This window comes from Hemitrygon akajei, chromosome 20, assembly GCF_048418815.1.
Source record: "Hemitrygon akajei chromosome 20, sHemAka1.3, whole genome shotgun sequence".
Lineage (NCBI taxonomy): Eukaryota > Metazoa > Chordata > Chondrichthyes > Myliobatiformes > Dasyatidae > Hemitrygon > Hemitrygon akajei.
In genome coordinates, this window is record NC_133143.1 from 62,856,181 (window position 1) to 62,880,207 (window position 24,027).

At 47.2% G+C, this 24,027-nt stretch overlaps 1 protein-coding gene across 1 annotated transcript in view; it reads right to left on the bottom strand.

Annotated features, from left to right (window-relative positions):
* Positions 1 to 20,231, bottom strand: part of LOC140713863 (3-hydroxyisobutyrate dehydrogenase, mitochondrial-like) — a 140,413-nt gene extending 120,182 nt beyond the window's left edge. The window contains exon 1 of the mRNA XM_073024465.1: positions 20,105 to 20,231. Coding sequence (XP_072880566.1) covers positions 20,105 to 20,174 — 70 coding nt within the window. The 5' untranslated portion in view covers positions 20,175 to 20,231. The remainder of the gene's footprint in view (positions 1 to 20,104) is intronic.
* Positions 20,232 to 24,027: the final 3,796 nt, after the last annotated feature.

Consider the following 24,027-nt stretch of genomic DNA (forward strand, 5'->3'; position numbering starts at 1 on the left):
AGATGCGGAGAAATTACTTTAGTCAGACAGTGGCAAATCTATGGAACTTGCTGCCATGAGTGCCTGTGGAAGCCAGGTCATTGGGTGTATTTAAGGCAGAAATAGATGGGTTAGATATAATAGATTAGCCAGTGTCAAAGGGCATGGGGTGAAAGCAGGGGAGTGGAGATGACTGGAAGAATTAGATCAGCCCATGATTGGGTGGCAGAACAGACTCGATAGGCCGAATGGCCTACTTCTGCTCCTATATCTTAAGGTCTTACGTGAGAATGCTGTTCTTGGACTACAGTTCAGCATTCAACACCATTAATTCCATCCAGGCTCGACAGGAAGGTCAGAGACCTCAGCCTTGACCCTGCCTTGTGCAGCTGGATCCTGGACTTCCTGTCAGACCGCTGGCAGGTGGTAAGAGTGGGGTCCTTCACCTCCACCTCTCTGACTCTCAACACTGGAGCCCCGCAGGGCTGTGTACCAAATCCCCTTCTTTAGTCCTTGTATACCCATTACTGTATCACTACCCACAGCTCTAATCTGCTAATTAAATTTGCTGACAACACTACATTGATTGGCCTAATCTCAAACAATAACAAGGTGGCCTACAGGGAAGAAGTCTTAACACAGTAGTTTCAAGAAAACAACCTCTCCCTCAATGTCACAAAAACAAAGGAGCTGGTTGTGGATTACAGGAGGATTGGAGACGGGCTAACCTCTTTTGACATCAATGGATTTGGGGTTGAGAGGGTAAACAGTTTTAAGTTCTTCTGCATCCACATCATCGAGGACCTCACGTGGTCTGTACACACCAGCTGTGTGGTGAAAAAGGCACAACAGCGCCTTTTTCACCTCAGACGGTTGAGGAAGTTTGGTATGGGCCCCCAAATCCTAAGAACTTTCTACAGGGGCACAATTGAGAGCATCCTGACTGGCTGCATCACTGCCTGGTATGGGAACTGTACCTCCCTTAATTGCAGGACTCTGCAGAGAGTGGTGCGGACAGTCCAGCACATTTGTAGTCATGAACTTCCCATGGTTCAGGACATTTACAAAGACAGCTGTGAAAAAGGGCCCAAAGGATCACTGGGAACCCGAGTCATCCCAACCACAATCTATTCCAGTTGCTACGATCTGGGAAAATGTACTGCAGCATAAAAGCCAGGACCAACAGGCTCTGGGACAGCTTCTTCCACCAGGAAATCAGACTGATTAACTCACATTGATTTGAGTGCATTTCTATGTTACATTGACTGTTCTGTTTATTATAAATTATAAATTACTATGATAACACATTGCACATTTGGACAGAGACGTAACATAAAGACTTTTGCTCCTCATGTACGTGAAGGATGTAAGAAATAAAATCAATTCAACCCTCCAGCACCTAACCCGTGGCTAAGGATGTTTTAAATATCTCTGCTAAGGGCCCTGCAACTTCTGTCCTATCCTCCCACAAGGTCCGAGGGAACACCATGACAGGCCCTGGGGTAGGTACAGAGGAGGTGTCAGGGGTAAGTTTTTTACTCAGAGTGTGGTGAGTGTGTAGAATGGGCTACCGGCAACAGTGGTGGAGGCGGATACAATAGGGTCTTTTAAGAGACTTTTGGATAGGTACATGGAGATTAGAAAAATAGAGGGCTATGGGGAAGTCTAGTAATTTCTAAGGTAGGGACATGTTCGGCACAACTTTGTGAGCCGAAGGGCCTGTATTGCGCTGTAGGTTTTCTAGGTTTCTATGTTATCCACCCTAATTTACCTCAGGACAGCAAATATTGGAGTATAAAAGTATAAATTTACCAAAACTATGAAGTCAGTTTTGAAACTTGCTATTTGATATGCATGGGTAGGAGAATGAAATCTTAAGAATGTAGAAGACAATAGTATGTTAATGAGAGGTAGCTAAAGAACTAAAGAAATGTAGATTAGAACATTGGTCAGTTCTGAGTTTGTTATTTGCTATGCATGTACCCAATTTAGAAGCGACTGAAATCCTAAAAATGTAGAAGACAATGGTATGTTAATGAGAGGCAGCTAAAGAAATGTAGATTAGAACATGATTAAGTCAATGGGTAGAAACAATAGGGACATGATGTACGTGTAATATAGATCGATTACATATGCTAATGCAACTGGACCAGGAGATTGCTATAAAAAATGCTGTGGCCGGGGATCGGTGGGCAGTCAGCGACTAGCTCAATGACTGTCTCAGCTTTGATTTGCAAATTAAAGTTTAACCCTTCTTGAAGAATCTTCTGCGTCTCCTGGTCATTTGTGAGGCACGAAAAACCACGACACAAGCTGCAGGACCTCCTCTGTAATCTGTGTAGGGTCCATGACCTGCAGCTGTGCTTCACTTCTAAATGATGCTCCTTTTTACTGGGCATCTCTAGAGATGCAGCTCATTTGCCCCTCACTAACAGAGTTGAGAAAACCACCTTTCTCAGACTCTGTACGTCTAGGGTCAATACGACTTGGGTCCTGTCAAAATTGGGATGCCTCGACCACCCAACCTCGATTTGTGAGAATACTGTGTGATTTACTATCCCATGCAACCCATTTTGAAGAACTCAAATCTTAAGTGATCGACACACTTTTACCTTAAGACATGGGATCAGAATTAGGTCATTCACTTCCTCTCCACCATTCTAATATGGCTGATTTATTATCCCTCGCAAACCCATTCTGCTGCCTTCTCCCCATAACTTTGGTACCCTTACCAATCAAGAACTTATCAACCTCAGTTTTAAACATACCAATTGTCATGGCCTCTATAGCCATCTGTGGCAATGAATTCCTCTGGCTGAAAAAAATTCCTCCTCATCTGGCACAACAGGCTGCATCACTGAGGTTCTTGCTCCCTATATGGATGAGAGTGGGGGCTGGAGGAAGGATGAGCAACCTGTGGCACCATGGGAGCCATTCAAGAGGGGGGAGAGAAGAGAAATGCAGTGGTAATTGGGGATAGTATAGTCAGGGGAATAGATAAAGTTCTCTGTCGCAGGGATAGAGTATCCCAAAAGCCGTGTTGCCTGCCTGGTGCCTGGGTTCAGGATATCTTATTTGACCTGCACAGGAATTTGCAGAGGGAGAGGAAAGATCCAGTTGTCGTGGTCCATGTGGGTATCAACGACATAGGCAGAATGAGGAAAGAGGTTCTGCTGAGGGAACTTGAGCAGCTTGGGATAGAGATAGGTTAAGTGAGTGGGCAAGTGTTAGGCAGATGATGTACAATGTTGGTAAATGTGAGCCCATCCACTTTGGAAGGAAAAATGGAAGATCAGATTATTATTTAAATGGTAAAAGTTCGCAGCATGCTGCTGTGCAGAAAGACTTGGGAGTGCTTGTACATGAATCACAAAAGGTTGGTTTGTCGGGGCAGCAGGCCATCAAGGTGGCAAATGGGATGTTGGCTTTTATTGCTAGAGGGATTGAATTTAAGGGCAGGGTGGCTATACTGCAACTGTATAGGGTACTAGTGAGGCTGAATCTGGAGTACTGTGTGCTGTTCTGGTCTCCTTACTTGAAGAAGGATATACTGGCTTTGGAGGTGGTGCAGAGGAGGTTCACCAGGTTGATTCCAGATATGAAGGTGTTAGACAAGGAGAGATTGAGTTGTCTGCTGGAATTCAGAAGGATGAGAGGAGATCTTATAGGAACATATAGAATTATGAATTGAGGCAGGAATTTCCACTGGTAGGTGCGACTAGAATTAGGGAGCATTGCCTCAAGAATTAGGGGAGTAGATTCAGGATACAGATGAGGAAGAACTGCTTTTCCCCAGAGAGTGGTGAATCTTCTGCCCAATGAAGCAGTGGGGGCTATCTCAGTAAATATATTTAAGACAAGGTTAGTTAGATTTTTGCATAGTAGGAGAATTAAGGGTTATGGGGAAAAAGGTAGGTAGGTAGAGATGAGTCCATGGCCAGATCAGCCATGATCTTATTGAATGGTGCATCAGGCTCAACGGACCAGATGGCCGACTCTGGCTCCTATTTCTTATGTTCGTATTTCAGCTTAAATGATGTCCCTCTATCTTGAGTCTGTGCCCTCTGGTTCCAAACTGCCCCATTTGCCCCATTATGTGATGTAAAGAATGATGGGATGTCAGTGTCACCACGTATCAAGCAGAGCAGCCAGTGAAGGAGTGGAGCTTTGAGGCTTTGGCTCGAGAGGTTTTGGCGGGAAGAGGCGGAGGACGAGCTTGCTCCCAGTGAGGTAAGGCCGGGCAAGTTCCTTTAATTAATTTAATTAACTTAGGAGTTGGTAATGGAGGCAGTAGAAAGGGCAGTTCAGTGTTCCAATTGTAGGACGTGGGAAGTCAGGGACAGCACAATTGTCACCGTTGACTACACCTGCGAAAGGTGCATCCAGCTGCAGCTCCTGTCAAACTGAGTTAGGGAACTGGAGCTGCAGCTGGATGAACTTCAGATCATTCAGGAGGCAGAAGCAATAATAGATCGGAGTTTCAGAGAGACAGTCACCCCTAAAAGTCAGGTAACTAGGTAACTGTCAAAAGAGGGAAGGGGAATAAAACAGAAAGATCAGAGCATCCCTGTGGCCGTTCCCATCAACATTAAGTATACTGTTTTGGATACTATTGGTGGGGGCGATCTACCAGGGACAAGTTGTAGTGGTCGCATCTCTGGCACCGAGACTGGACTCTCAGCTCAGAAAGGAAGGAGGGAAAAGAGGAGAGCAGTAGTGATAGGGGATTCGATAGTTAGGGGGACAGATAAGAGGTTCTGTGGAAGAGATCGAGAATCCTGGATGGTCTGTTGCCTCCCTGGTGCCAGGGTCCGCGATATCTCAGATCGAGTTCTCGGTATTCTCAGGAGGGTAAGCAGCCAGACGTCGTGGTCCACGTGGGGACCAATGACATAGATAGGAGTAGGAATGAGCTCCTGAAGGAGGAATATAGGGAGTTAGGAAAGAAGTTAAAAAGCAGGATCTCAAGGGTGGCAATCTCGGGATTATTGCCTGTGCCACAAGACAGAGAGGGAAGGAACAGAAAGTTATGGCAGATGAATGTGTGGCTGAAGAGTTGGTGCAGGGGGCAGAGGTTCAGATTTCTGGGATCATTGGGATCCCTTCTGGGGAAGGTCTGACCTGTACAAAAAGGACGGGCTGCACCTGAACTGGAAAGGGACCAATATCCTGGCAGGCAGGTTTGCTAGAGCTGTTGGGGAGGGTTTAAACTAGTTTGGCAGGGGGGTGGGAATCAGAATGTGAGTGCAGAGATTAGGGTAGAAGGACGGGCATGATGAGCTGGTGAGGAAGGACAGGCAAGGGACAAAACATAAATAATGTAGCCAGTTAGAGGGGTTGAAATGTGTCTATTTCAATGCTAGGAGTATTAGGAATAAAGGAGATGAACTTAGAACATGGATCAGTACGTGGAACTACAATGTTGTGGCCATTCCTGAAACTCGGCTGGAGGAAGAGCAGGATTGGCTGATGCAGGTACCGGGGGTTAGGTGTTTTAAAAGAAATAGGATGGGAGGTAGAAAGGGGGCAGGGGGAGTAACATTACTGCTCAGGGATAGAATCACAGCTATAGAGCTATATAGAGCTGCAGAGGGAGCATCCACTGAGTCAGTGTAGATGGAAGTCAGAAATAGGAAGGGATCAATCACTGTGCTGGGAGTAGTCTATCGGCCCCCAAATAGCCCTCGGGACACCAAGGAGCAGATAAGCAGGCAGATTTTAGAATGGTGAAGGAAATACAGGTTTGTAGTTATGGGTGATTTCAACTTCCCTCATATTGACTGGCACCTCTTGACTGCAAGGGGGATAGATGGCACTGAATTTGTCAGGTGTGTTCAAGAAGGATTCCTGACACAGTATGTGGACCAGCCGATGAGAAGAGAGGCCATACTGGATCTAGTTCTGTGTAATGAACCTGGTCAGGTGGCAGACCTCTTGGTGGGGGAGCATTTTGGTGAGACTGACCACAACTCCCTTAGTTTCAGCATAGCTATGGAAAAGGATAAAAACAGACAAAATGGGAAAATGCTTAACTGGAGAATGGCTAACTATGAAGGGATGCGGCAGGAACTAGCAAGAGTAAATTGGAAACAGATGTTCAAGGGTGGAAGCACAGAAGTAATGTGGAGGAAGTTTAGGGACCACTTGTGCTGGGTTCGGGATAGGTTTGTCCCACTGAGACAAGGAAAAAAACGGTAGGAAAAGGGAACCATGGCTGTCGAAACATGTGAGGCAACTCGTCAAGAGGAAGAAGGAAGCATATGTTAGATGTAAGAAGCAGGAAGCAGGAGGGGCTCATGAGAAATATAGGGTAGCCAGGAAGGAGCTTAAGAAAGGACTTAGGAGAGCTCGAAGGGAGCATGAGAAGGCCTTGGCATGTAGGATTAAGGAGAACCCCAAGGCATTCTATGTGTATGCGAAGAACAGAAGGATGACAAGAATGAAGGTGCGGCCGCTAAAGGATAAAGGAGGCAACAAGTGCCTGGAGGCGAATGAGGTTGGGGAGGTCCTAAATGAATACTTTGCTTCAGTATTCACAAGTGAAAAGGACCTTGATCAGGGTGAGGTCGAAATAGAACAGGCCTGTGTGCTGGGCAGTGTGGAGATTAAGGAAGAAGTGTTGGATCTTCTTAAAAACATCAAGATTGCTAAGTCCCCAGGGCCAGACGTGATATAACCCAGGTTGCTGCGGGAAGTGAGAGAGGAGATCGCTGGAGCAGTAGCTATGATCTTTGAATCCTCTTTGGCTGCAGGGGAGGTGCCGAAGGATTGGAGAATGGCAAATGTAGTTCCCTTGTTTAAAAAAGGTAATAGGGAGAATCCTGGGAACTATAGACCGGTGAATCTTACGTCGGTGGTCTGCATACTATTGGAAAGGATACTTAAGGATAGGATCTACGAGCATTTGGAGAAGTAGTCTACTCAAGGATAGTCAACATGGCTTTGTGAAGGGAAGGTCGTGCCTCATGAGCCTAATTGAGTTTTTTTGAAGAGGTAACAAAAAGCAATTGATGAGGGTAGGGTGGTAGATGTGGTCTACATGGATTTTAGGCAAGGCCTTTGACAAGGTCCCCCACGAGAGACTCATCCAGAAGGTCATGAAGCATGGGATCAGTGGAACCTTGGCTGTTTGGATAAAAAATTGGCTTACAGGAAGAAAGCAGAGGGTAGTAGTGGAAGGAAAGTATTCTGCTTGGAGGTCGGTGACTAGTGGAGTGCCGCAAGGATCTGTCTGTCCTGGGACCCCTGCTCTTTGTGATTTTTATAAATGACCTGGATGAAGAGGTGGAAGGATGGGTAAGTTTGCAGATCACACTAAGATTGGAGGAGTTGTGGATAGAGCTGTAGGTTGTCGAAGGTTACAAGAGGATATAGACAGGATGCAGAGTTGGGCAGAAAAGTGGCAGATGTAGTTCAATCCAGATAAGTGTGAGGTGATGCAGTTTGGAAGGACAAACCAGAAGACTGAGTACAGGATTAATGGTCAGTTACTTAAGAGTGTGGATGAACAGAGGGACCTTGGGGTTCAAATCCATACATCTCTCAAGGTCGCTGCGCTGGTTGATAGGATAGTTAAAAAGACCTATGGGATGCTAGGCTTCATTAATAGGGGGATTGAGTTCAAGTGTAGAGAGGTCCATGTTGCAACTCTACAAATCTCCGGTGAGACCGCACTTAAGAGTATTGTGTTCAGTTCTGGTCACCTCATTATAGGAAGGATATGGAGGCTATGGAGAGGGTGCAGTGGAGATTTACCAGGATGTTGCCTGGATTGGAAAATTATGCGGCATGGTTAGCAGAGCTGGGACTTTTCTCTTTGGGATGTAGAAGAATGAGAGGGGACTTGATAGAGGTCTACAAGATTATTGAGAGGCATAGATAGGGTGGATAGTCAGTACCTGTTTCCCAGGGCACAAATAGCAAACACCAGAGGGCAAAGGTACAAAGTTAAGGGAGGGAAGTTTAGGGGAGGCATCAGGGGTAAGTTTGCTTGTTTGTTGTTTTTTTGTTTTTTTTTAAAACACACAGAGGGTTGTGAGTGCCTGGAATGACTTGCCAGGGATGGTGGTGGAGGCTGAAACATTAGGGGTATTTAAGAGCCTCTTGGGCAGGCACATGGATGAAAGAAAAATAGAGGGGTACAGGGTAGTGTGGGTTTAGTACATTTTTTTAAAAGGAATATATGGGTCAGCACATCATTAAGGGCTGAAGGGCCTGTACTATGCTGTAGTATTCTAGTATCCATGGTCTCATCTTGAAAAGCATTTTCATTACAACTGATTCCAGCAAATGCTGCCACTTCCAATCACCCTTCTTTTGCTGCAGTCCTCACCCAGTTTCACAATGGCCTTAAATACCAGCAGACAGATGTGAATTGATAGCTACTCTATTTCATTTGCTCTGAGTCAATGCTTGGATTACCTTACCCTTCCGTGTATGCATCTCCTTGGCCATCCAACAGAGTTATATGCTGTTAAGCAAACAAAACCCTCTTTCAGCTCTCCACTAATCAACTATGTACGTACTTTTCAGAATATGTACGCGATAATGTCATAAAGGTGCTGAGCCGCGATCTCCTCCAACGTCGTGCCTCAGACTTTGCTGGGATTTTTTGGGATCTGTAGGGCTGGTTTTGAGGATAAGGAAGTGGGGAAGTCATGGGTCGGGCCAGAGTCTGGGCTTCTGTTCTGCGCTTTGTTACGTACCCCGTAACTGGGTCACTTACCAGCAAAGATAGAGAGGTCCGTTGAAGTCTGATGGTACTATTTTTAAACAGTATTTATTGATAGAAATACACAAAAATAATATCAATGCAAACACACAGATAATATACATTGTCAATACTAAATCTAAAAGCGCGGGTATAATAATAATCAATAAGAAATAAGCTGTATTGTTGCCTAGGGGATAATGAATTGTCCGATGGAAATATATATTTCATTCAGTTCATACAGGCTGCAGCCGTTGGGAGACCCTGTGTGGCAATTGTTGGAGAGTGAGAGACGAGTTAAAACTTGCCCATTTTGTTTATGATGTCAATCCTTCGAGAGTCGTTGAGAGTGGAGTTCCCCGTTGTTAGCTAAAAACCGTTTTTCCGTGGCAAAGGTCACCGATTCTGGGCAAATGGAAGCGGATGCAAGTGGCCTTCCACGGCTTTCGCTATTACGGGATCGCTAGCGTTTCTTCTGGTGCGTCTGAGGGGCTGTTCCCACAGACCCTCTTTTTATCCTGACTCACAGGGTCTCAGGTGTCAATCAGGTTGGGATGATGCAATCCCTCCACCAACCTCCTCCTTGGTTCATTGCCTGGGGCTTCGATTGCATCGTACAGGATGCAATACACAAGTCCGTCTCCAAGAGACAATAGCCGGTATCAATGGGTCCGCCTTTCAGAGGCCAGGACACAGTCCAACCCTTTTGTGGATTCTGCATGTCTTCCTCTCATTTCCTGAGTCTCCTGAATTGACTCAATAGTGATCTTGCGATTCTCACAAAGGAGGGGGCTACCCCCGCACCCTTCAGCCCCTCAGAGCTGTGGTACATTCATAACAGCTTGAAGAACAGCAATGTGGACATGTTATGAAGGACATCCATGTTTGGATGTTGGGCTGGCAGACCAGCGAGGTTGAGGGCTGATGGCAGACCCAGCACAACATGTCAGCAGCAGATTCTAGGATTGGAGCTCCATGTGGGCATGAGGCACGAAGGCTGGTGAACCCTTGGGTACGAATCAGCGAGACTGGAGCTCAAGGCCACGGATTCAGGGTCCCGTCATCGGTATGTCAGGACCTTGAGGCCAGAGTTCGGGTCTTCATCCTGGGTCTTCATTCACTCTCATCTGCCAGTCCTGGGATCGATAACAAAGATCAAAGCCCGAAAAGTCCTTGGTCTGCGAGTCTCTGCGAAGTTTGCTGGGGAAGTCGAAGGCCAATGTCTGCGAGTCTGAATCCACTGCAGGCTGAAGGACCAGAGATAGCCTGTCCTGGGATTAGAGAACCCCCTGTGTGTGCGTGAATGAGAGGGAGGCAAGGGGCTTATTTCGCTGGTGTTGTTTTGTTGCTGCTTGTGTTGTTCTGTGATCACAGTGAGAATGCTATGTTGGCAAGGAATGTGTGACAAGGCTTGCTTGCTACCCCCAACACACCCTTAGGTCATGTTTGTTGTTAATGCAAACAATGCATTTCACTGTATTAAATGAATCTTAATCTTAGTGTAACACTTACCCAACAGGCTGGTATATGTCTAGGGGAAAAGGAGATCCAGCCACACACACCAACCCCACCTCCCGTACACGCAGGTGCTGTGAGAATCGAGTTTATGCCTCGTGCCAGCCCACAATATCAAACCCACAACAAATACCGTTATGAAATACACTTTAAAGAGTTTACTAAAATTAAAAGAGTATTAGACAATACAATATATATGCAAGGAAAAAAACCAAAAGGTGCCAACTTATCAAAGTTCAGTCAGTTTAGTGCACATCGTTGGAGCTCAACCTTCGAACCATCCGACCCCTCGTCGCTTGCCTCCGACCTCCACATTTTGCACCTAGGACTCCCCGGTGGTCTTCCGAGCAGTGCAGCGCACGTCCACCTTCCTCGCCGTCTTCCTCCCGACTCTCTCTCCACACCAAAAGCCCGCGAAAACCCCTCCCCCAAGTTCCCAGCCTCACAAGACACAATAACATTCCCCATTAACAAATGAATACAATTACCATATCAGCAAGTATAAAGCTAAACAACGGCGAGAGAAACACTTATCAGACAAAGAAGCATTCCTACTCTTAACAAACCAAAGAAGCCATTTTGAGTAACATACACAGGACATTGTACATTCTCTCCCCACCAGCAAATGTCATGCCCTCATGGCATTACTAGAGTTCCCCAAAGCTTCTTGCAACACACAAAACCCAACCCAGGTGCAGAAAGCAGTGACATAACTACACAGAGCAGTAGAAACCACATATGTCAACCGCTCCGGGGGGCGCCTAATTCTCTGAGATCTCCATACCCCTTCTGCCCCACGGGGCTCCCTCTCCACCTGCGAACCCACTGTCTCGGACACCCCAGTTCTACCTGACAGACCCTCACCCTCTTCCTCACGGGGGTCCTCCCTCACCTGAGATCTCTCCGGCTCATGCTCGGGTTCCACCCTCTCTCCCACCAATGTTGGCTGCCTCTCCATCTGGCCCTCAAGACCTTCCCTCCTCTCACCCAAGTCAGTATGGGAAGGGCCAGGAGCCTCCTCTCCTGGAACTGGAGCACCAGCGAATGGGAACAGGGGCCACTCATCTGAGTCGTCCTCTTCCAAATCGGTAGCCCTTCCCGGGTGATGGACCCGTCCCCGCTCTTCAGCAGCAGGCTCTTCCCTTTCTCCGCGCCCTCACAGAGTCCTTGTACTGGGTGTAACCTCCCACTCTGGCTCCTTATCCACCTGCACCGCTTGACCCAGCGGCAGCAGGTGATTCCGATGGAGTACCTTGATAGGCCCTTTCCCATCCTCAGGTTTCACTTGGTAAACTGGCAGGTTCGGCATCTGGCTCTCTATTACATAGGGGCTGGCCGCCCATCAATCTGCCAACTTGTGCTTACCAGGGAGTCCCAAATTCCGTAAAAGGACCCGGTCGCCCGGCAATAATTGGACAAACTTCACCTTTCGATCATACCGCATCTTATTCCTCTGATTTTGTTTGGTAGCCGCCGCCTCGGCCAACTCGTACGCCCGCTGTAACTCCCTCTTCATGTCGGACACATACTTTAGATGGGACTTCCTGGGTAATTCACCCACTTCACCCCCAAAACACAAGTCAATGGGCAACCTCGCTTCCCGCCCGAACATCAGATAATAGAGCGAGTACCCTGTAGCATCATTGCGAGTACAATTGTAACAGTGAACCAATTGTCCAATATGACAACTCCATCTACTTTTCTGCCCAATCTCCAGCGTCCCGAGCATGTCCAACAGGGTCCTGTTGAACCTCTCTGGCTGAGGATCTCCCTGGGGGTGATAAGGGGTAGTCCTGGATTTCTCAACCCCAAGCATAGTCAGTAATTCATGGATAAGGCGGCTCTCAAAGTCCTGCCCCTGATCACTATGGATTCGCCTGGGAATGCCGTAATGAACAAAATACTTCTCCCATAACACCTTCGCCACTGTCGTCGCCTTCTGATCCTTAGTGGGAAATGCCTGAGCATAGCGAGTGTAATGATCAGTGATGACTAAGACATTCGCGGTGTTGCTGGTGTCAGGCTCAATCGACAGGAAATCCATACACACCAGGTCCAGAGGTCCCGCACTCTGCAAGTGCGACAGTGGAGCCGCCGACGCTGGCAGGGTCTTCCTCCAGATGCAACGACTGCATCCCCTACAGTATTCTTCGACTTCTCCCCTCATCCGGGGCCAGTAGAACCGGTCTTTGAGTAATCCATAGGTCTTTTCCACCCCCAAGTGTCCAGAATCATCATGTAAGGCCTGGAGTACAGCCTGCCGATACTCCTCCGGCAGGACCAGTTGCCAACAGTGGGGTTGGTCCAGAGGCGCCGTTACCCGGTACAAGATTTGGTTCTTTAACTTCAACCGAGACCACTCCTTCAACAACAGAGGCACGAATGGGTGTTTCGCCTTCTCAGCCAACGCCCCATCCCCCTTCTCGACCGCTCTCCACACTGTGCCAATGCCTGGGTCATTTTGCTGAGCAGCTGCCACTTCCCCCGGACTCAGTTCCGGCAACTGTTTAGTCCGCAGTGCGGTCAGGTCACAGTAAGCTAGGGGTATGGCGTCGTCAAAAACCCCCAAATGGTCCACGGCTCATTCCAGCCTCCCTCTTCCCTCGGCCTTCACGGTGATAGCAAACTGACACATCGCCTTCACTCCAGGGGCAGGGACACTCTCCCACTCCTCGTCCCCCTCATGTTCCCCCGGCTCCCGACGTGACAATGCATCCGCATCGACATTCCTGCTTCCTGGGCGGTACCTCAGGCTGAAATCATATACAGACAAGGCCGCCAGCCACCGATGTCCTGTGGCATCCAGCTTCGCCGAAGTCAAAATATAAGTGAGAGGATTGTTATCCGTTCTCATCTCAAACTTGGCTCCGTATAGGTAATCGCCCAGCTTGTCCACCACCACCCACTTCAGCGCCAGGAACTCCAACTTGTGAGTGGGATAGTTTCTCTCCGATGGCGACAAGCTTCGGCTGACAAAGGCTACCGGCCTCAATGCTTTGCCATGCTCCTGGTACAGAACAGCCCCGAGACCCTCTCGACTGGCATCCGTGTGCAGCACATATGGCTTCTGGGGATCGGCAAAAGCCAACACTGGGGCCTGGGTCAGTGCCCTTTTCAAAAATCAGAATGCCTCTTCACATTGATCATCCCATCTCGAGCCAAAAGGTTCCACCGGGTTCCAGTATCCTCCAGCGTCCTGCCTCTGGTCCCCCTTCCTTTTCTTTCCCACCGGGGGATAGCCACACAACAGCTGAGTCAACGGGTGACACACTTTGGCGTATCCTTTCACAAATCGCCGGTAATACCCACAGAACCCCAAAAATGAGCACAGAGCGCCCACTTTCTGGGGTCTCGGCCAGGTGGTCATGGCCTCTATCTTGGTTGGATCAGTAGCCACTCCCTCTCGTGAAATGATATGGCCAACATAGCTAACCGATGACTTGCAGAACTGGCATTTGTCCAGGGAAAGCTTCAACCCTTCTTCATTAAGCCGGCCCAACACCTTCAACAGCCTCTCCTCATGTTCCTCCAAAGTCGATCCAAACACTATCAAATCGTCCAGGTACACCAGCACCTCTAACAGATTCATATCCCCCACAGTTCTCTCCATGAGCCTCTGGAAGGTGGCTGGGGCTCCCGATATGCCTTGGGGCATTCGTTCGAACTGAAAGAACCCCAGCGGGCAGATAAAAGCGGTCTTCTCTTTATCGCCCGCACTCATCAGGATCTGGTAATACCCACTTCTTAAGACCAGCACACTGAACCACTTCGCACCGCTCAGGCAGGCCAGCGCATCCTCGACTCTTGAGACAGTATATTGATCAGGGACAGTTCGCCGATTCAACGTCCTGTAGTCAACACACATGCGCACTCTCCCATTCTTCTTCCGTGCCACCACTATTGGGGACGCATAAGGACTTCAGGACTCAGCTATGATTCCGGCCTCCTTCAACTTGCACAAGTGCTGCCGCACGTCCTCAACATCTGCCGGAGCCAGCCGCCGGGATCTCTCTCTGAACGGGGTGTCCTCCGTCACCCGGATGGTGTGGCGAGTGCTTTTGGAGCAGCCAACATCAAACTCGCCCCGAGAAAAAACAGCTTCCATCTCCAGCATCTTCTCCACTAGTCTGTGTTTCCACTCCGGCGACACAGGGGAATCCCCGAAGTTAAAGACTTCAACGGTCAGCTCCCTTCGATGCTCCGATCCCTCCCCGTTAGGGGTCCTCACTGGTGTGCTAGACATTACCGTCACTGGAACAGGTGTGCCAGCGGCATTCCCCTCTTAAAGGTGATTTCTCTTGCCGTGGTGTTCCTGACACTTATAGCTATACGCCTCGCATGTACCACCCCTGGTCTCTGCACTTCGGGCCTCACCAGCGCCCCCGCCGGAAATCGTGTCTCCCCTTCAAGATCGTCCGGGGCGTCTACTAACAGGGCTTCGCCCGTCGGCACTCCTGGGAATCTGGGGGTCCCCATCACTAGTGCTACCTCCCCTGGTCGGATCACCTTGGGCCTCGCCTGCGTACACCACACCGTCCCTCGTTTAAACTCCGGGTCCAGCCCTAGGGAGGCAACCCCTTCTTCGAACACTGCTCAAAACACTGGATGCACCGAGAGGGTCTCCAGAAAGTCTTCCCCCGCTTTTTCCTTACAAGCTCCCAGGAGCCGTCGCACAACGGGGGAGTTAGTCCCCACCAGGAGGGCAGCACCACCGGTTTCCACCGGGTCAGGACACACCAACACCAACGTCTCAATAGCTTCGGACACTCCCACATCGCCCTCCGAGAACTCCAATCTCACCGATAGGTACCCATCATACAGGTAGTCACCCTCGCTCACACCCCAAATCTGCAGGGCGTCAAATGGGGTTACGGGCAAATGCTTTAGATATTGGTTGTAGAAAGACCGGTACAATAAGGTCACCTGCGATCCCATATCAAGAACGGCTTTTGCGTAAACTCCCTCTATCTGTAGACCCACACTGGCACGGGGTCCTACCAGCCCATCTGGAATAGAGGCGTGGGCACCCGGTGGTCCCCTGGCTGATCTCTGGGAATGTGTTCCTCCAGAGGCTCCAGTCCGTTCCCTCACTGAGCCTCTCTTAAGTTTCCCGACACCTCTCCCATCTTAGTCGCAGGGGGGCTTGTCCTCCGCGGAACTCCTTGTCTCTCACAATCCCACCTAAAGTGTCCCTCCTCTCCACAGCTATAGCACACCCTCGGCCGCCCACAGTCCCGCCTGAAAAGCCCCTCTTTCCCACAGTTAAAGCACATGCTGCCTGCCGCCCCTCCTCTCCCAGGACGACTCCCGCTCCCAACCCACTGCACTGGTCGCCCCCGAGAGTGGGTACCTCCCCTGTCCCTCCCCTCCAGAGGGGGTTCCCTACTCCCCGGGGGGTTGTCATTCCTCCACCCAGCCACCACTTCCTGTATCGCTGAGGATCGCTCCCGTAGGCCCGCGCCCCTTTTCCGCCCCAATGCTCTCTCTTCCTCCTGCACCTCTCTAATCAGTTGCCCGAACGATGGAGGGGGGCCTTTCCTATAAGCCTGCCGGATAGTCCACGCCACCTTGTCCTCCTCCAGAGAGCCACTGAATATCTGACTCATCCTCACGCTAGCCACGTCAGGTGCCTTCACTACCCCCCGGCGCCGCAGCCCCGAGAGCATCCCCTCCATCCTAAATATGTACTCGGAGAGCTTTTCCCCTCTCCATTGTTCCAGGCGTTGGAACTCTGCTAAAAGCAGCCAGGGTTCCCCTGACAACCCAAACGCTCCCTCCAAAACTTCTATACATTCCTCCACTGAGGCCCCAGGCTTCTCAGCTTTCAACTCCCGGACTGTTTTGGCTGTTAAACCCTCAAACTTCCCACCAATCGCTGCCTCTTCTCCTCCTCCGAGCCTGACCACTCCTCTAACATCAAGAGGATCCAGGTCTCATAGTCCACCTCCCCGTCCGGAGTAGGCTTGGCTCCGGAGAACACCCCCAGCTTCAGCCGTGGCCTCTTGGCCACTTCCACCAGGGAGTTAAGTGCGGCTGCCAGTTCCGAGGCTTCTCCCCTACCTGGGGGGCGGGGCCTAGTCACGACTCCCTCCTCCCACCTCCCTTTACTAGTGCCGGCCACCTCTCTGGGGTCCACCTCTAGCTCTAGCTCCTCCTCCGATGTCTCCTCAGCCTCATCCTTGGAGAGAGTGTGGAGCCCCCACAGCCCCTCCTCCCCCGGTGCACTGACCGTCGCCGGCAGTTCCAACGTCCTGACGTCAGCACTCGTACGAACCAACACTCAGCTAGACTCCACCTCTTTACCACACCATCTAGCTACCAATTCTACCTGCCCCATACCCTTCACCAAACTTAACCCCCGCATTAACGCGTCTCCCGAAACTCGAAAATCCACTCCGCTCACTACGCATGCATACTGCAGCGGTACACCTTCAAATTCGCACCTGCTAACAATCTTATCTCTGTCCATCTCCGCTCTGCTGCCTGTGCGATTCCACAGCCCCTGACAATCCAATCTGGGACGAGCACCCCACAAATGTAACACTTACCCAACAGGCTGGTATATGTCTAGGGGAAAAGGAGATCCAGCCACACACCAACCCCACCTCCCATACACGCAGGTGCTGTGAGAATCGAGTTTATGCCTCGCGCCCGCCCACAATATCAAACCCACAACAAATACCGTTATGAAACACACTTTAAAGAGTTTACTAAAATTAAAAGAGTATTAGACAATACAATATATATGCAAGGAAAAAAAAACAAAAGGCGCCAACTTATCAAAGTTCAGTCAGTTTAGTGCACATCGTTGGAGCTCAACCTTCGAACCATCCGACCCCTCATCGCTTGCCTCTGACCTCCACGTTTCGCACCTAGGACTCCCCGGTGGTCTTCCGAGCAGTGCAGCGCATGTCCACCTTCCTCGCCGTCTTCCTCCCGACTCTCTCTCCACACCAAAAGCCCGCAAAAACCCCTCCCCCAAGTTCCCAGCCTCACAAGACACAATAACATTCCCCATTGATTAACAAATGAATACAATTACCATATCAGCAAGTATAAAGCTAAACAACGGCGAGAGAAACACTTATCAGACAAAGAAGCATTCCTACTCTTAACAAACCAAAGAAGCCATTTTGAGTAACATACACAGGACATTGTACATTAGTTTCCTATCTGAATCGTCTAAATGCATATATACTATGTTGTCCTAATAGCTGCCCTCAGCCACCTCCTCTTCTTGACCTAAATATTCCTTGGTGATGTTGAATGCACAAAGATAGCCTCAACTGATGAAATTTAATTCTTCTTCTTCATTGTCCTTACAAATCTACTGCTGATCCTCAGATAACTGACTTCCTGCTCTCTTCTTCCAGTGCTGTCCCAGATATGGGGACACTGCATCCCAACATTCTGGAATGATCCAGTGATCCAACAGATCCTCTCCCAGTGCAAGTGGGTGGCACGGTAGAGTAGCAGTTAGCACATCCCTTTACAGCACCTGCGATCACCAATCAGGGTTAAGATCCCGCACCGTCTGTAAAGAGTTTGTGTGCTCTCCTGTGACCGTGTGGCCTTTCTCCGGGTGCTTCGGTTTGCTCCCACATTCCAAAGACACATGGGCTAGGTTTAGCAAGTTGTGGGCGTGCTACGTTGGAGACAGAAGCAGGGCAATACTTGTGACTTCTCACGCATAATCTTCTTTGATTTGATGAAAGTGACGTATTTCACTGCATGCTTTGATGTACACTCGACAAATAAAACTAATCTTTCAAAAAAAAGCGTGAGATAGCTTTAACAACCAACAAGGTCCCTTCTCTAGTTCACCAGCTGTCAAAATTAATCACTGGATTTGAACAGATGTGAATGATTTTGACATTCAAAAATCTTTTCTTTATTTAAAACCTCCCCAAAACAATTATATTTATTTAAAATAACTTACAGCAATGAAATACATTTTTAAAAACTTAAATTTACTGTTATCTAGGAATTCTTTATTTATTTATAAATATAGCACAGAACAACCCTTCTGGCCCAACAAGCTGTGCCAGCCAGTATCGCACCAATTTAACCGGAGCCCAGTCACAGGACAATTAACCTACCAGCCAATACATCTTTGGACTACGGGAGGAAACCAGAGCACCTGGAGAAAACCCATGTGCACACAGGAAGAACATACAAACTTCTTACAAATGACACCAGAAATGAACTCAAGAACAGCCCCAGTTGTAATAGCATCACGTTAACAGTTACTCCTGAATCAACAGTTGGGTTTCTCAGCATCAAAGCCAGAGGTCTGCAAACACCTTCACTGACTGTTGGACTGTACAGCAGAATATAGAAACATAGAAAATAGGTGCGGGAGTAGGCCATTCAGCCCTTCGAGCCTGCACCGCCATTCAGTATGATCATGGCTGATCATCCAACTCAGAACCCTGTACCTGCTTTCTCTCAATACCCCCTGATCCCTTTAGCCACAAGGGCCATATCTAACTTCCTCTTAAATATAGCCAATAAACCGGCCTCAACTGTTTCTTTTGGCAGAGAATTCCACAGATTCACCACTCTCTGTGTGAAGAAGTTTTTCTTCTAAAAGGCTCCTAAAAGGCTTCCCCTTTATCCTTAAACTGTGACTCCTCGTTCTGGACTTCCCCAACATCGGAAACAATCTTCCTGCATCTAGCCTGTCCAATCCCTTTAGAATTTTATACGTTTCAATAAGATCCCCCCTCAATCCTCTAAATTCCAGTGAGTATAAGCCTAGTCGATCCAGTCTTTCTTCATATGAAAGTCCTGCCATCCCAGGAATCGATCTGGTGAACCTTCTCTGTACTCCCTCTATGGCAAGAATGTCTTTCGTCAGATTAGGGGACCAAAATTGCACACAATATTCTATAAAATATAAAATGCCACACTCCCACCTTACATTAGCTCTGAGTGCCAGAAAGTCCAGGAGGAAATATTGGTAATTCTGACGGAAGCTGGCCTCTGGACAGAAGAGCCTGCCTCAATACATTGATAAATTATTTCGTTGACTCTCCTCAGAGAATCCCACTCATATTGATACAGGCCAAACAGAATCCTGGAATTCAACCAGAAAATACTTTAAACAGAAGTATTCATCAATATATCTCCAAAGACTGAGATGTTTAGTGGCTGAAACCATCGTCAATTCTCATTGTCATCTCTGGATTCAATTTATCTATTGTGTCCCTTTTGACCTCCAATTCTCCAGTCAACAATAACTCCAGCTTGCCAAGCACACTACCATTCACTTTATATATGGCAAGCATTCGTGGTAGGGAGTGATCGGCATTAAAATAAATAATTCAACGTGAATTTGATAAAACCTGCATATTTTGGGATTTTCTTAAAAAGTTTCCCAAATCTATAACTAAATACAACTTTCAATGAGAAACACCAATGTCGTCTCGCAGTTGGATTCTATTTTGGCAAACAGTAATGCAATTCAGTCAAGAGCAAACGACGAGAGCCAAAAATAACACTCAGATGTTAAAAGCAAGGTTGTTAACGTTACATATCTACAGATCCCTGTACAAAATTAAACATTTCAGGGTGGCTAAGCATAAATTAAAAAATCACTGGTCCGTAACAAGGCGTAAATCTGAGAGATAAGAATCCAACAAGCGAACTACACTAGCATCTGCAGATTTTATCGTGATGGTAATCATAATTAGCCAAGTTTTTCTGTGTGACAAACACCAAAAAGAGCAAAAATATTATTGCATTTAAGTTACATTGGTTTCCAACTTGTCTAAAGGGAACATTATTCAGACAAGTGTCTCGCACAACCTTCAGATTTACTGCGGCTCTTGGGCAAACAGTACTGATTGCAGTTCAGCTCTCGGTCTAACGCCGGCTGTAAGAAGGAAGCCGCCTTACCCATGCGGTGGCGAACATAGCCGCTATATTTAAATGGCAAGTTCATGAAGCTTCTTACGACAGCCGCCATGCTCCAATCTCGTCCCCACGACCTCTGCCTCCTACAACTCTCCCGTAAACGAGCCTATCGCGGAGCCAGCGGAAGCTCTGAGCTCACACCTGACTGACAGCGGCAGCACCAATCCGCGAGTGACGGGCTGTAACGCGCTTTCACCAATCAGCAATAGCAAAACTCTGCGCCCTCCCAGAGGCTGGGGAAACTGGAGGTTATAATGGAATGGATGTAAGGTTAATATTAATTAGGGGCTGTATGCTTGTTTATATGATCAGGCAGGAGGTACAGAAGCTTTAAGTCCCACATCACCAGGTTCAAGAACAGCTACTTCCCTTCAACCATTCGGTTCTTGAACGACCAGCAAAACTCTAATCACTTCAGTTGAGCAACACCATGACCCCCTCCCCTCGCTTTAAAATTAACTTTTTTTTAATGTTCTAATTGTGTTTTCTTGTAAGAAAAAACTGTGTATGTTATCTTTAATGTATGTTTTTCCTGTGAATGCTCTATGTACCTATGATAGTGTAAGTAAGATTTTTAATGCACCCGTACCTACATGTACTTGTGCATATGACAAGAAACCCGGCCTCGATTGTAATAAGATTATTTATTCGTCATAAAAATCAATATTTTATAAACTAATATTTCAAAATATTAAAATAAATCTTAAAACACATATTTTGTTGCAAGCTCCTTGAAATAATTGCATTTCTCCATCCAAGTATGTTGCCTGGCCTGCTGAGTATCTATTATATTTTTATTTAATTCTTGACAATATGTCTGTCTGGTGGAAATGGAGGCAGGTGTTGGAAGTTCAAAACTAAAGTCCAAGTTGAGTTTATTGTCATATGCACAAATATATCTATGCTCAGCTGCAATGCAAAACTTACTTGCATCATCGCATCATAGGAGCAACACTCACAAGAAAAAACAATCATTAAATATACATAATATTCACAAAAAAGAAAATGCTTAGAACAGAAAAATTCCATTTTAGTGCAAAATGGTCAAAGTGTCGCTAAACTAATGACTTGGGTTTTGCCAGCTGGCTGGAAAACTGAATGGTTGCAGGGTAGAGACTGCTCACTCTCACCTGTTGCTCCCAGAGGACGGTGCCTACATATGAATGGTCTCTCTCTCTTTCTCTCTCCCTCTCACTTGATGCTGCTGGAGTACTGGGTCTTGGGCAAGGTTTGGTCCATGTGGTTTGTGGACTTGACACCGTAGTTCACGTGTATGTTGTGTTTCTGGTCACTCCGTCTGTTGATATTTTGGGTGATTTTGATCTGCAGCCTGCAGTTAACAAACGACACAGCACTACATTGAACTAAACTGAGCTGAACTGAATACACCTGGACTCTTTCAATGACTTTGTGGTTTGATGTTTTATCTTCCATGTTGCTCATTTGCATGATTTGTTCTTTTCTGTGTGTTCGGGGTTTGATGTTTTTCTTTGAATGGGTTCCATGGGTTTTCTTTGTTTTATGACTGTGGGAAGACAAATCTCAGGGTTGTACACTGCATACATACTTTGATTATATATGTACTTTATATCTTCGATCCTGCTCATGAGGTACTTCAGGCTTCTGTACCTCCTGCCTGATGGTAGCTGCAAAAGATGGCATGGCCCCACCGGAGGGGATCTTTGATGACAGATGTTGCCTTGATGAGGTAGTTCCTCCTGTAGATTCTACCACTAGTGGGGAGAGATTTGTGTGCAAATATTGAGCAGAGTCCACTTCTTTCTGTAGCTTCTTACATTCTGTTATTGTCTTCCATTCGATATCTTGGTCACTGAAATGTAGCATTGACTTTCACTTTCAATTTTTTCTACCTAGATTTTAAAAAAACATGTTTTCTTAATTCCCTCGTCTCTTTCCTTTTCCATGGTCCATCTATCTTTCGTACTCCTTATGTCACTTAGTTCATTTGATTTGACATTGAATTCAGTTACGGTACTCATTCATGAGGGGTATAGACAGGATCAAAGCTTTGTCCTCTTGGGCTAGGTGAGACTAGGACCAGAGGTCATAAGTATAGGGTGAAAGGTGAATCTATGGGGGACCCTTTATACACAGAGGGTGACAAGAGTGTGGAACGAGCTGCCATCGGAAGTGGTCGATGCAGATTCGACTGCAACTTTTAGGAGAAGTTTGGATTTTTAAATTGGATGAGAAAGATATGGAGGGCTATGGCTGCAGGGAAATAGCTGTTATTGAACCCACAGGTGTGAGATTTAAGGCTTCTGTGTCTCCTGTCCAATGGAAGCTGCAAGGTGGCATGGACTGGTTGATAGGGATTTCTGATGATGGATTTTGCTTTCTGAGGCAGTGCTCTCAGTGGATACTACCATTGGTGCAAAGCATGTACTCATGATGTGTTGAGCAGATTCCACTACTTTCTGAAGCCAGCTTATATCTGTTTTTGTGTGGGATACTTGGAACAGTGTCTCTTTCAGACCTACTTCAGCCCCTCTTCAGCTTTTTCTCCCGTATTTTGTTGAGAGATGCAGCGCAGTAAGAGGCCCTTCCAGCCCGACAATCCCAGGTCGCCCTATCACCCTTGTGACCAATTAATCTACTAACTTGCAGGTCTATGGAATGTGGGAGGAAACCAGAGGAGAACGTACAATCACAAACAAGAGAGAATCTGCAGATGCTGGAATCCAAGCAATACACACAAGATGCTGGAGGAACTCAGCAGGCCAGGCAGAATCTATGGAAAAGAGTACAGTCTACGCTTTCAGGCCAAGACCCTTCATCAGGACGTACAAACTCCTTACATACAGCAGTGGGAAATGAACCCGGGTCGCTGGCAGTGTAAAGAGTTACATTAACTGCTACACTAAGCAAATGTTAACCATTACTGAGTGAGCAGTAGGTATAAAAGCACTGAAGATTATCTGATCTTCCTCACATTAAATGTGCTCTTAATGTGCAGTTCTCTTTACTTGTTCCTCTTCACCACCTCCACACACAACCCTGGCTTTTTCCTTGTTCATTTCAGAGATTAAAGGAGCACTGGCAGGACAGGAACCCCAAAATGACTGGGCAATAGAAGACCGATGTGCTTGCAAAATTAAATTCTTGCTATATTGGGAAGCCTCCCAAAATGCTTGTATTCATTTATTACATGAACATCAAAAAATACAGTGAAATGAATTAACATCCAACACATTGGAAAGAAACCTGGTGAATGTTGTAACGTTTAATGGCTGAGGAGAACATAAAATGTGAGACAATTAGCTTATGGTTCAAGTTCATGTTCAAGCTTATTATCATTCAATCCTACACAAGTGTGCTGCCAAATGAAACAACATTCATCCAAACCAAGGTGCACAACACAGTATATATAACTCACGCACAACATATAAAGTGATATTACCCCAATTAGATTAACAAATACATGTAATAAGGTGCATTCCAACACAAGTCAAAAAGTAATGCAATTGTGCTTCATAGATGATGAGACATAGGTGGTGGCAGGGAGTTCAATAGTCTCATAGCTGGGGGAGAGGATGCTGTTTGTTACCCTAACAGTTCTTGTCCTAATGCTATGGTATCTCCTGCTTGACGGTAAAAGGTCCTATACATGCATCTGTCGGGATGGTTTTCAAATGCTGCTAACGTGCTGATCTCAACCACTCTTTCTGGCAGCTCATTCCAAATACACACCACCCTTTGAAGGAGCTACCCGTAGTGTCCCTTCCAAACTCCCGCATTTGATCTTACGTACCTGACTGACCAAGATTCCCCTGTGATTTTTCATAATCTATTGACTATATGAAACACCACCTATCTTATAGGTTTATTTGTCACATGCACATCAAAACATACAGTGAAATGCGTCATTTGCATCAAGAATGTGC